The 11,428-nt window shown below is 51.1% G+C and overlaps 4 protein-coding genes across 4 annotated transcripts; all 4 read left to right on the plus strand.

The window, feature by feature from the left end:
• Nucleotides 1-15: 15 nt before the first annotated feature.
• On the plus strand, nucleotides 16-667 carry LOC142663324 (histone H1A-like). Its single transcript, XM_075841933.1, has one exon. The coding sequence runs from the start codon at nucleotides 16-18 to the stop codon at nucleotides 646-648; it is 633 nt and encodes a 210-aa protein (XP_075698048.1). The 3' UTR covers nucleotides 649-667.
• A 396-nt stretch (nucleotides 668-1,063) lies between these two features.
• LOC142663019 (histone H3-like) lies at nucleotides 1,064-1,966 on the plus strand. The gene is made up of 2 exons (XM_075841313.1): nucleotides 1,064-1,139; nucleotides 1,527-1,966. Exons 1-2 carry the CDS (start codon nucleotides 1,064-1,066, stop codon nucleotides 1,964-1,966), a joined length of 516 nt encoding a protein of 171 aa, XP_075697428.1.
• Nucleotides 1,967-6,958: 4,992 nt separating this feature from the next.
• Nucleotides 6,959-7,610, plus strand: LOC142663325 (histone H1A-like). Its single transcript, XM_075841934.1, has one exon. It carries the CDS (start codon nucleotides 6,959-6,961, stop codon nucleotides 7,589-7,591), a length of 633 nt encoding a protein of 210 aa, XP_075698049.1. The 3' UTR covers nucleotides 7,592-7,610.
• An 888-nt stretch (nucleotides 7,611-8,498) lies between these two features.
• On the plus strand, nucleotides 8,499-8,909 carry LOC142663020 (histone H3). The gene has a single exon (XM_075841314.1). It carries the CDS (start codon nucleotides 8,499-8,501, stop codon nucleotides 8,907-8,909), a length of 411 nt encoding a protein of 136 aa, XP_075697429.1.
• Nucleotides 8,910-11,428: the final 2,519 nt, after the last annotated feature.

Consider the following 11,428-nt stretch of genomic DNA (forward strand, 5'->3'; position numbering starts at 1 on the left):
TTCCCGTGTTATACGATGGCAGAGACCGCACCAGCCGCCGCTGTCCCTCCCACCGAGCCGGCCGCCAAATCCAAGAAGCAGCCGAAAAAACCTGCAGCAGGGGGCGCCAAGAAATCTTCCGGTCCCAGCGTGTCCGAGCTCATCGTGAAAGCCGTGTCCGCCTCCAAAGAGCGCAGTGGGGTGTCTCTGGCCGCCCTGAAGAAGGCTCTGGCTGCTGGAGGATACGATGTAGACAAGAACAACAGCCGCCTGAAGATGGCGCTCAAGACACTGGTGACCAAGGAAACCCTGCTCCAGGTGAAAGGCAGCGGCGCCTCCGGCTCCTTCAAGCTGAACAAGAAGCAGCTGGAGACTAAGGACAAGGCGGCCAAGAAGAAGCCGGCGGCTGCTGCCAAATCCCCGAAGAAGACTCCGGCCAAGAGCCTGACAAAGGCCAAGAGGCCTGCCGCTGCAAAGAAGGCGGCGAAGAGCCCCAAGAAGCCAAAACCTGCCCCCAAGAAAATAACAAAGAGCCCAGCAAAGAAGGCGGCCAAGCCCAAAGCTGCCAAGAGTCCGGCTAAGAAAGCTGCCAAGAGTCCGGCTAAGAAAGCTGCCAAGAGTCCGGCTAAGAAGGCGGCTAAGTCCAGGAAGACCGTGACGAAGAAATAACCGAGAGCCGCCCGCTACTTGTCCCACAAAGGCTCTTTTCAGAGCCACCACCTTCTCCCCGGCAGAGCTGTATGATCACTGGGCGCTGTTTCCTCCGGTACAGACAGCAGCGCGATCCTGAGATAAAGGAGGCGCCATCATCGCGTGTGCACGGAGGAGCTTCATGTCCCTGTTACTCTATGACAAGTGTCATTTCTGGTCATCTGCGCTGGACGCCATAGCTGCTGTATCCGGACCTCCACAGTGTCCGTCCCGTCACTATCGTGTAACATCCAGGCAGAGTTTATCAGGTCACAGTCCACCAGGTGTAATGTGGAAATAAGGACCGGGGCAGCAATAGACTTGTAGCTTACAGCACAGGATCCACGTGAAGGAGGCCGATGGTTTACACTCTCTCCGGTGTAAATAGAGCACAATGTCCCCTCCTCCTCATTACACGTGGTGGATGGTGACCCTTATATGCTGCCTCTGGATGCGGGGCAGTGTCCTGTGTAAGGATGGGGTGGGGGATTGTTCCTTTGTGTGATCTATAAAACCACTGCAGCGGCGGATGATGGGGAAGTAGTCTCTTATATAACGCTGTGTACGTGATCTGCGGAATGGAAATACAGTGAGCTGTTACTGATGATAACTAATTCGCAGAGAGCTGGAGAAATGATCTTATTAACGCCCCCTGCTGTACAAGCTGGGTCTGGACATCATGTAAACCGGTGTCCGCCTCTTCGGAACGGTGATTGGTCGCAAATATCACATTTGCTTTGTCGGTCGCATATTTTTTTTATGAAGAAGCCAATAGAATGTAGGGGTGTGCCTTTCATGGACCAATGAGGACACCCTCAAGTGTATAAATACTCTGCTCTTTCCTCTCCTCGTATCAGTCTACAAGTGTGCACGTTGTTGTAGAGCTATGGCCAGAACAAAGCAGACTGCGCGTAAATCCACCGGCGGGAAAGCGCCCCGCAAGCAGCTGGCTACTAAAGCTGCACGGAAGAGCGCTCCCGCTACCGGCGGAGTGAAGAAGCCTCATCGTTACCGCCCGGGCACAGTCGCTCTCCGTGAAATCCGCCGCTACCAGAAGTCCACCGAGCTTCTTATTCGTAAGCTGCCCTTCCAGCGCCTGGTGCGAGAGATCGCTCAGGACTTCAAGACCGATCTGCGCTTCCAGAGCTCAGCAGTCATGGCTCTGCAGGAGGCCAGCGAGGCTTATCTAGTCGGGCTGTTTGAGGATACCAACCTGTGCGCCATCCACGCCAAGAGGGTCACCATCATGCCCAAAGACATTCAACTGGCCCGCAGGATCCGTGGGGAGAGGGCTTAGGTCTGAACCCGGTACCGACTACGACACAAAGGCTCTTTTCAGAGCCACCAAATCCTCCCTCAAACGAGCTGAATCCTTTTCCTCCGTTAATTCTACCGCGACTCTCCCGCTGGCTTCTCGGTGCTCTGCTATTAATATGTGGAGGTGCCATGTTAACCCTTTCAGTGCTTAGTTAGCGCCATTTACACTATAGCCAGTCCCCGTCTCTAGCACTCACGTTATCCGGCCCTTTCAGCAGTCCTGTCGTGTTATGCCGGATGTCTGCGCTGTATTCATCACCTCCCTCTCCGGCTGTATCGCAGTGATAACCCGCCCCACTCCTCACTGATGACCGCACATCGCTCTTCCTATAATAACCTCCGCTGCTGCTGCGAGGAATGACGCCGTTATGTGCAGCTAATGATCCATCGCTTACCAGTGTGTGCGGAGTCCTTGTTCCCTTCTCCTTGTAAAGGCAAACCACGCTCAGCGTGTAGGGTGGGGGAGCAGGTATCCTCGGCCCGGTGTGAACACAAGCGCAGGGGAATTATACTCTTATTCTGTGAGGTCATGATCATCGGGTGTAGTCCTGGTCACTTGTAAATCAGAGATCTAAACGCATTAACACTGCCCGAGTCCTCTCCTCCCTATTCATTTTATAAAACCGTTGTCGTGCTGGTGGCCTGAGGGGTGATCTTCGGGCACACAAATCCTGAACCTGACGGCAGATAACGAGCAGCCGCCATACTAATCCAAGACGTCACGCTTGTTCCTTGTTTCCCTTAACATTACTCTTTAGATTTGGGGCAGATAGAGATTACACAGCAGTCGCGCTATAAACGGGAAAAGAGCGGCCGGTATTTTAAAATGAACGTGAAATTCAAAATCTGAGTTAAGCCAATCAAAGGGAGGGGGAGGGATTGGTAATGTGAATTCACTGAAAGAAACGCCCCGGAAGTGACATGCATAACAGTTCTCTCTCTGGTCCGCCCAAGGTCTATATAAAGACGCGCCCCGCGGTTCTCGGTACAATATTTCTCCTTAGCTCCAGCTGACAGGATGTCTGGTCGTGGTAAAGGAGGAAAAGGACTCGGAAAGGGCGGTGCTAAGCGGCACAGGAAGGTGCTCCGTGATAACATCCAGGGCATCACCAAGCCTGCAATCCGCCGTCTAGCTCGCAGGGGAGGCGTCAAACGCATCTCCGGTCTGATTTATGAAGAGACTCGCGGCGTCCTGAAGGTTTTCCTGGAGAACGTCATCCGTGACGCCGTCACCTACACCGAGCACGCTAAGAGGAAGACCGTCACCGCTATGGACGTGGTGTACGCGCTCAAACGCCAGGGCCGCACTCTCTACGGCTTCGGAGGTTAATTCCGCTCCTGTTCTGCTCCATCTTACACAACACAAAGGCTCTTCTCAGAGCCGCCACATCCTCTATAGATCAGCTATGATGTCTGCTGGTGACCGCTCGTGTATAATCTGAGCAGCGACCTTCTACTATATACACGGGGGTAGGGGCTTCAGTATCACGTCGGGCTTCCAGTGAGGAGCCGGATATGTGGACTGCAGTGTGTCCCCTAATAGCGTCCTAGAAGCAGCTGACTGAATTGGGTCTTAGACCAGGGAATGTTAATGTGAAGGGAAAGAGTACCTTAGTGCTATTCTTGCTGGCGAGTGATCCTCCGGCAGGAAAACACATCCTCGTAGCGGCGCTGCCGGACGCCGTTTGTGCCGATGCCTGCACGTACAGGAGTGGCAGAAACTCACCGCTGAATATCCGCTCAGTTGCTCATAGCGCTGTATAAGCTCACGAGCAGTGGATCAAACAGCTGACTTGCGGTGTTGCTTCTTCGGCGTCCAGCTTGCTGCTGGGCAACGTGCTTTCCGCAATCCTTGGAGAGAGGGCCAGTGTTTTCTTAGCTGCTGTCACTGCTACTAATGTTACGAGATTCTTACAACAAACAATAAATCTGTTACTGGGACCAACTTTGACACAAGTATCGGCTCGGCTCGTATCTCATTCTGCCGGACGGCTGGGATTAATAAGGCTGCTGGCAATAAATCTGTTCACCTCTAGTACTAATAATGAATCTGTCTGCTGTCCCTATATAGGACTCACTTTATTACAGTAACGCGTGCAGTTTCTTGCAGAGCAACATTTAGTGAGACGAATTCAATGATTGAAAAAGAACAAAACTGATGCAGCCGATACGGCATTTTACAAGAGCAAAACCCAATGTTGGAGGGGCCGTGTTTTCCAAGCTGCTCTCATTGCTACAAATGTTACGAGATTTTCAAAACAAACTAGCAATTTGTAGCACCAAGTTCCACATAAGTATGGACTTGCATTGTCTTGTATGTCACTTTGCCAGACTGCTGGTATAATCGCGCTGCTGGCAATACAATGACAGGAAACAGAATGCACCTATTTCTACTTCGTACTAACACTGTTCGTTGTCTATACTTAGGACTCACCTCATCCCACTAACGCATGAAGTTGCTGCAGAGTAACATTTACTGAGACGCATTCGAAGAATCCAGTGAGACTGGAAGATATAATATAAGATACTATGTAGTCGGGGGCGGGTTGTAGATCGTACAATCCCGGTAATATGAAGGAACAGGGACATAATGCCGGTAAGATGAGGGGACAGGGACATAATGCCTGTAATATGAAGGAACAGGGACATAATACCTGTAATATGAAGGAACAGGGACATAATGGCTGTAATATGAGGGAACAGGGACATATTACCGGCATTATGTCCCTGTACCCTCCTACAGTGGACATAATGGCAGTAATATGAAGGAACAGGGACATAATGCCGATAATATGAAGGAACAGGGACATAATGCCTGTAATGTGAAGGAACAGGAACGTTATGCCGGTAATATGAAGGAATAGGGACGTAATTCCGGTAATATGAAGGAATAGGAACGTAATGCTGGTAAGATGAAGGAACAGGGACATAATGCCGGTAATATGAAGGAACAGGGACGTAATGCCGATAATATTAAGAAACAGGGACCTAATGCCGGTAATATGAAGGAACAGGGACGTAATGCTGGTAAGATATGGGAACAGGGACATAATACAATTAATATGAAGGAACAGGGATGTAATGCCGGTAAGATGACGGAACAGGCACATAATGCCGGTTCAGATGAGGGAACAGGGACATAATGCCGGTAATATGAAAGAACAGGGACAAAATGCCTGTAACATGAAGGAACAGGGACATAATGCTGGTAATAGTAAGGAACAGGGACATAATGCCGGTAATATGAAGGAATAGGGACGCAATTTCGGTAATATGAAGTAACAGTGACGTAATGCTGGTAATCTGATAAAACAGATACATAATGCCGGTAATATGAAGGAATAGGGACCTAATGCCGGTAATATGAAGGAACAGGGACGTAATGGCAGTAATATGAAGGAACAGGGACGTAATGCCGGTAATATGAAGGAATAGGGACGTAATGCCGATAAGATGAAGGAACAGGGACATAATGCCGGTAAGATGAGGGAACAGGGACACAATTCCGGTAAGATGAGGGAACAGGGACATAATGCCAAAAATATGAAGGAACATGGACGTAATGCCGGTAAGATATGGTAACAGGGACATAATGCCATTAATATGAAGGAACAGGGACGTAATGCCGGTAAGATAAATGAACAGGGACGTAATGCCGGTAAGATGAGGGAACAGGGACGTAATGCCGGTAAGATGAGGGAACAGGGACACAATGGCGGTAAGATGAGGGAACAGGGACATAATACAATTAATATCAAGGAACATGGACGTAATGCCAGTAAGATATACGAACAGGGACATAATACAATTAATATGAAGGAACAGGGATGTAATGCCTGTAATATGAGGGAACAGGGGCATAATGCCTGGTAGATGAGGGAACATGGACATAAAGCCGGTAATATGAAGGAACAGGGACATAATGCCTCGAAGATGAGGGAACAGGGACATATTACCGGCATTGTGTCCCTGTAGCCTCCTGCAGGGGACATAATGGCCGTAATATGAGGGGACAGGGACAATACTACGGTGTCTTCTCTTTTGCCGGCTTAATGTAGTACGAGAGGAACACACAGTGTCTGTTCCCTCCTCTGTGCTAGGTTATAGTTATACAGGTGGAGAAGTCTCTAGTGTCCTGTCTGTGTCCGGGTAATGTACTGCTGGAGGAGCAGGTTTTGGGGTCTGGCCTGTGTCAGGTTAGTTTAGTAAAGGAGGAGCAGACTTGTGTCTTTCTGTGCTGGGAAATTGTAATACAGGTGGAGCAGACGCTGTTGTCTTGCCTGTGACGACTTATTGTAACATAAGTAGAGCAATCTCTGGTGTTTCCTCTGTGCTGGGTTATTGTAACACAGGTGGAGCAGTTTCTGGTGTCTCCTCTGTGCCAAGTTAGTAAAACAGGCGGAAGACACTCCCACATCGCGTCTGTGCCGGGTTACCCTTCTGGGCTCTCTGCAGCTCCAGGTCGCCCCCGCATCGGACAATCAGCTTCCCGCACGTTAGACATTGTGGTAAAGAACCCTGTGATAGTGACAAGTGCCGGGAATAGAGGGAACGAGCTCCCGCAAACACATTTATCTTGTCCGATCACAGCGACGTGCAGATCGGCAGAACTATGGCAGAGATCCCGGGGCCTCCACCCGGCTCCTTCCCAGCATCTCTGCCAGTGAAGGCTAGAAATGAGTAGGGAGAATGTCAGGGAGGGGGAAGTCACGTAGAGAGCCCGCTCGCCCGGCCGCTTCTAGTCGGTAAAGGGCTCTTATTCCGGGCAGGGAAGCACAAGGGGAGAGCGGAGCTTCACTCCTGTCAGATGAGGAAAGGAAGGACATGTGATCAGTGTCAGCCAATAGACGCTCAGGACAATCGCAGCCAATCACCAAGCAGCCGCTGTACATATAAGAGGCGCCCCCCCATCTCTGTTCTCAGTGTTTTTCCCTCGCAGAATAATTGTTTTAGTGGATTCCCGTGTTATACGATGGCAGAGACCGCACCAGCCGCCGCTGTCCCTCCCACCGAGCCGGCCGCCAAATCCAAGAAGCAGCCGAAAAAACCTGCAGCAGGGGGCGCCAAGAAATCTTCCGGTCCCAGCGTGTCCGAGCTCATCGTGAAAGCCGTGTCCGCCTCCAAAGAGCGCAGTGGGGTGTCTCTGGCCGCCCTGAAGAAGGCTCTGGCTGCTGGAGGATACGATGTAGACAAGAACAACAGCCGCCTGAAGATGGCGCTCAAGACACTGGTGACCAAGGAAACCCTGCTCCAGGTGAAAGGCAGCGGCGCCTCCGGCTCCTTCAAGCTGAACAAGAAGCAGCTGGAGACTAAGGACAAGGCGGCCAAGAAGAAGCCGGCGGCTGCTGCCAAATCCCCGAAGAAGACTCCGGCCAAGAGCCTGACAAAGGCCAAGAGGCCTGCCGCTGCAAAGAAGGCGGCGAAGAGCCCCAAGAAGCCAAAACCTGCCCCCAAGAAAATAACAAAGAGCCCAGCAAAGAAGGCGGCCAAGCCCAAAGCTGCCAAGAGTCCGGCTAAGAAAGCTGCCAAGAGTCCGGCTAAGAAAGCTGCCAAGAGTCCGGCTAAGAAGGCGGCTAAGTCCAGGAAGACCGTGACGAAGAAATAACCGAGAGCCGCCCGCTACTTGTCCCACAAAGGCTCTTTTCAGAGCCACCACCTTCTCCCCGGCAGAGCTGTATGATCACTGGGCGCTGTTTCCTCCGGTACAGACAGCAGCGCGATCCTGAGATAAAGGAGGCGCCATCATCGCGTGTGCACGGAGGAGCTTCATGTCCCTGTTACTCTATGACAAGTGTCATTTCTGGTCATCTGCGCTGGACGCCATAGCTGCTGTATCCGGACCTCCACAGTGTCCGTCCCGTCACTATCGTGTAACATCCAGGCAGAGTTTATCAGGTCACAGTCCACCAGGTGTAATGTGGAAATAAGGACCGGGGCAGCAATAGACTTGTAGCTTACAGCACAGGATCCACGTGAAGGAGGCCGATGGTTTACACTCTCTCCGGTGTAAATAGAGCACAATGTCCCCTCCTCCTCATTACACGTGGTGGATGGTGACCCTTATATGCTGCCTCTGGATGCGGGGCAGTGTCCTGTGTAAGGATGGGGTGGGGGATTGTTCCTTTGTGTGATCTATAAAACCACTGCAGCGGCGGATGATGGGGAAGTAGTCTCTTATATAACGCTGTGTACGTGATCTGCGGAATGGAAATACAGTGAGCTGTTACTGATGATAACTAATTCGCAGAGAGCTGGAGAAATGATCTTATTAACGCCCCCTGCTGTACAAGCTGGGTCTGGACATCATGTAAACCGGTGTCCGCCTCTTCGGAACGGTGATTGGTCGCAAATATCACATTTGCTTTGTCGGTCGCATATTTTTTTTATGAAGAAGCCAATAGAATGTAGGGGTGTGCCTTTCATGGACCAATGAGGACACCCTCAAGTGTATAAATACTCTGCTCTTTCCTCTCCTCGTATCAGTCTACAAGTGTGCACGTTGTTGTAGAGCTATGGCCAGAACAAAGCAGACTGCGCGTAAATCCACCGGCGGGAAAGCGCCCCGCAAGCAGCTGGCTACTAAAGCTGCACGGAAGAGCGCTCCCGCTACCGGCGGAGTGAAGAAGCCTCATCGTTACCGCCCGGGCACAGTCGCTCTCCGTGAAATCCGCCGCTACCAGAAGTCCACCGAGCTTCTTATCCGTAAGTTGCCTTTCCAGCGCCTGGTGCGAGAGATCGCTCAGGACTTCAAGACCGATCTGCGCTTCCAGAGCTCAGCAGTCATGGCTCTGCAGGAGGCCAGCGAGGCTTATCTAGTCGGGCTGTTTGAGGATACCAACCTGTGCGCCATCCACGCCAAGAGGGTCACCATCATGCCCAAAGACATTCAACTGGCCCGCAGGATCCGTGGGGAGAGGGCTTAGGTCTGAACCCGGTACCGACTACGACACAAAGGCTCTTTTCAGAGCCACCAAATCCTCCCTCAAACGAGCTGAATCCTTTTCCTCCGTTAATTCTACCGCGACTCTCCCGCTGGCTTCTCGGTGCTCTGCTATTAATATGTGGAGGTGCCATGTTAACCCTTTCAGTGCTTAGTTAGCGCCATTTACACTATAGCCAGTCCCCGTCTCTAGCACTCACGTTATCCGGCCCTTTCAGCAGTCCTGTCGTGTTATGCCGGATGTCTGCGCTGTATTCATCACCTCCCTCTCCGGCTGTATCGCAGTGATAACCCGCCCCACTCCTCACTGATGACCGCACATCGCTCTTCCTATAATAACCTCCGCTGCTGCTGCGAGGAATGACGCCGTTATGTGCAGCTAATGATCCATCGCTTACCAGTGTGTGCGGAGTCCTTGTTCCCTTCTCCTTGTAAAGGCAAACCACGCTCAGCGTGTAGGGTGGGGGAGCAGGTATCCTCGGCCCGGTGTGAACACAAGCGCAGGGGAATTATACTCTTATTCTGTGAGGTCATGATCATCGGGTGTAGTCCTGGTCACTTGTAAATCAGAGATCTAAACGCATTAACACTGCCCGAGTCCTCTCCTCCCTATTCATTTTATAAAACCGTTGTCGTGCTGGTGGCCTGAGGGGTGATCTTCGGGCACACAAATCCTGAACCTGACGGCAGATAACGAGCAGCCGCCATACTAATCCAAGACGTCACGCTTGTTCCTTGTTTCCCTTAACATTACTCTTTAGATTTGGGGCAGATAGAGATTACACAGCAGTCGCGCTATAAACGGGAAAAGAGCGGCCGGTATTTTAAAATGAACGTGAAATTCAAAATCTGAGTTAAGCCAATCAAAGGGAGGGGGAGGGATTGGTAATGTGAATTCACTGAAAGAAACGCCCCGGAAGTGACATGCATAACAGTTCTCTCTCTGGTCCGCCCAAGGTCTATATAAAGACGCGCCCCGCGGTTCTCGGTACAATATTTCTCCTTAGCTCCAGCTGACAGGATGTCTGGTCGTGGTAAAGGAGGAAAAGGACTCGGAAAGGGCGGTGCTAAGCGGCACAGGAAGGTGCTCCGTGATAACATCCAGGGCATCACCAAGCCTGCCATCCGCCGTCTAGCTCGCAGGGGAGGCGTCAAACGCATCTCCGGTCTGATTTATGAAGAGACTCGCGGCGTCCTGAAGGTTTTCCTGGAGAACGTCATCCGTGACGCCGTCACCTACACCGAGCACGCTAAGAGGAAGACCGTCACCGCTATGGACGTGGTGTACGCGCTCAAACGCCAGGGCCGCACTCTCTACGGCTTCGGAGGTTAATTCCGCTCCTGTTCTGCTCCATCTTACACAACACAAAGGCTCTTCTCAGAGCCGCCACATCCTCTATAGATCAGCTATGATGTCTGCTGGTGACCGCTCGTGTATAATCTGAGCAGCGACCTTCTACTATATACACGGGGGTAGGGGCTTCAGTATCACGTCGGGCTTCCAGTGAGGAGCCGGATATGTGGACTGCAGTGTGTCCCCTAATAGCGTCCTAGAAGCAGCTGACTGAATTGGGTCTTAGACCAGGGAATGTTAATGTGAAGGGAAAGAGTACCTTAGTGCTATTCTTGCTGGCGAGTGATCCTCCGGCAGGAAAACACATCCTCGTAGCGGCGCTGCCGGACGCCGTTTGTGCCGATGCCTGCACGTACAGGAGTGGCAGAAACTCACCGCTGAATATCCGCTCAGTTGCTCATAGCGCTGTATAAGCTCACGAGCAGTGGATCAAACAGCTGACTTGCGGTGTTGCTTCTTCGGCGTCCAGCTTGCTGCTGGGCAACGTGCTTTCCGCAATCCTTGGAGAGAGGGCCAGTGTTTTCTTAGCTGCTGTCACTGCTACTAATGTTACGAGATTCTTACAACAAACAATAAATCTGTTACTGGGACCAACTTTGACACAAGTATCGGCTCGGCTCGTATCTCATTCTGCCGGACGGCTGGGATTAATAAGGCTGCTGGCAATAAATCTGTTCACCTCTAGTACTAATAATGAATCTGTCTGCTGTCCCTATATAGGACTCACTTTATTACAGTAACGCGTGCAGTTTCTTGCAGAGCAACATTTAGTGAGACGAATTCAATGATTGAAAAAGAACAAAACTGATGCAGCCGATACGGCATTTTACAAGAGCAAAACCCAATGTTGGAGGGGCCGTGTTTTCCAAGCTGCTCTCATTGCTACAAATGTTACGAGATTTTCAAAACAAACTAGCAATTTGTAGCACCAAGTTCCACATAAGTATGGACTTGCATTGTCTTGTATGTCACTTTGCCAGACTGCTGGTATAATCGCGCTGCTGGCAATACAATGACAGGAAACAGAATGCACCTATTTCTACTTCGTACTAACACTGTTCGTTGTCTATACTTAGGACTCACCTCATCCCACTAACGCATGAAGTTGCTGCAGAGTAACATTTACTGAGACGCATTCGAAGAATCCA

Source organism: Rhinoderma darwinii, chromosome 11 (genome assembly GCF_050947455.1).
Source record: "Rhinoderma darwinii isolate aRhiDar2 chromosome 11, aRhiDar2.hap1, whole genome shotgun sequence".
NCBI lineage: Eukaryota > Metazoa > Chordata > Amphibia > Anura > Rhinodermatidae > Rhinoderma > Rhinoderma darwinii.

What these genes read in the sequence shown, in the direction of transcription:
- LOC142663324 (XM_075841933.1), top strand. Translation starts at nt 16, where the DNA reads ATGGCAGAGACCGCACCAGCCGCCGCTGTCCCTCCCACCGAGCCGGCC.
- LOC142663019 (XM_075841313.1), top strand. Translation starts at nt 1,064, where the DNA reads ATGTCCCCTCCTCCTCATTACACGTGGTGGATGGTGACCCTTATATGC. An exon ending in GATGCGGGGCAGTGTCCTGT is followed by an intron (nt 1,140 to 1,526) that starts GTAAGGATGGGG and finishes TCCTCGTATCAG; the next exon opens with TCTACAAGTGTGCACGTTGT.
- LOC142663325 (XM_075841934.1), top strand. Translation starts at nt 6,959, where the DNA reads ATGGCAGAGACCGCACCAGCCGCCGCTGTCCCTCCCACCGAGCCGGCC.
- LOC142663020 (XM_075841314.1), top strand. Translation starts at nt 8,499, where the DNA reads ATGGCCAGAACAAAGCAGACTGCGCGTAAATCCACCGGCGGGAAAGCG.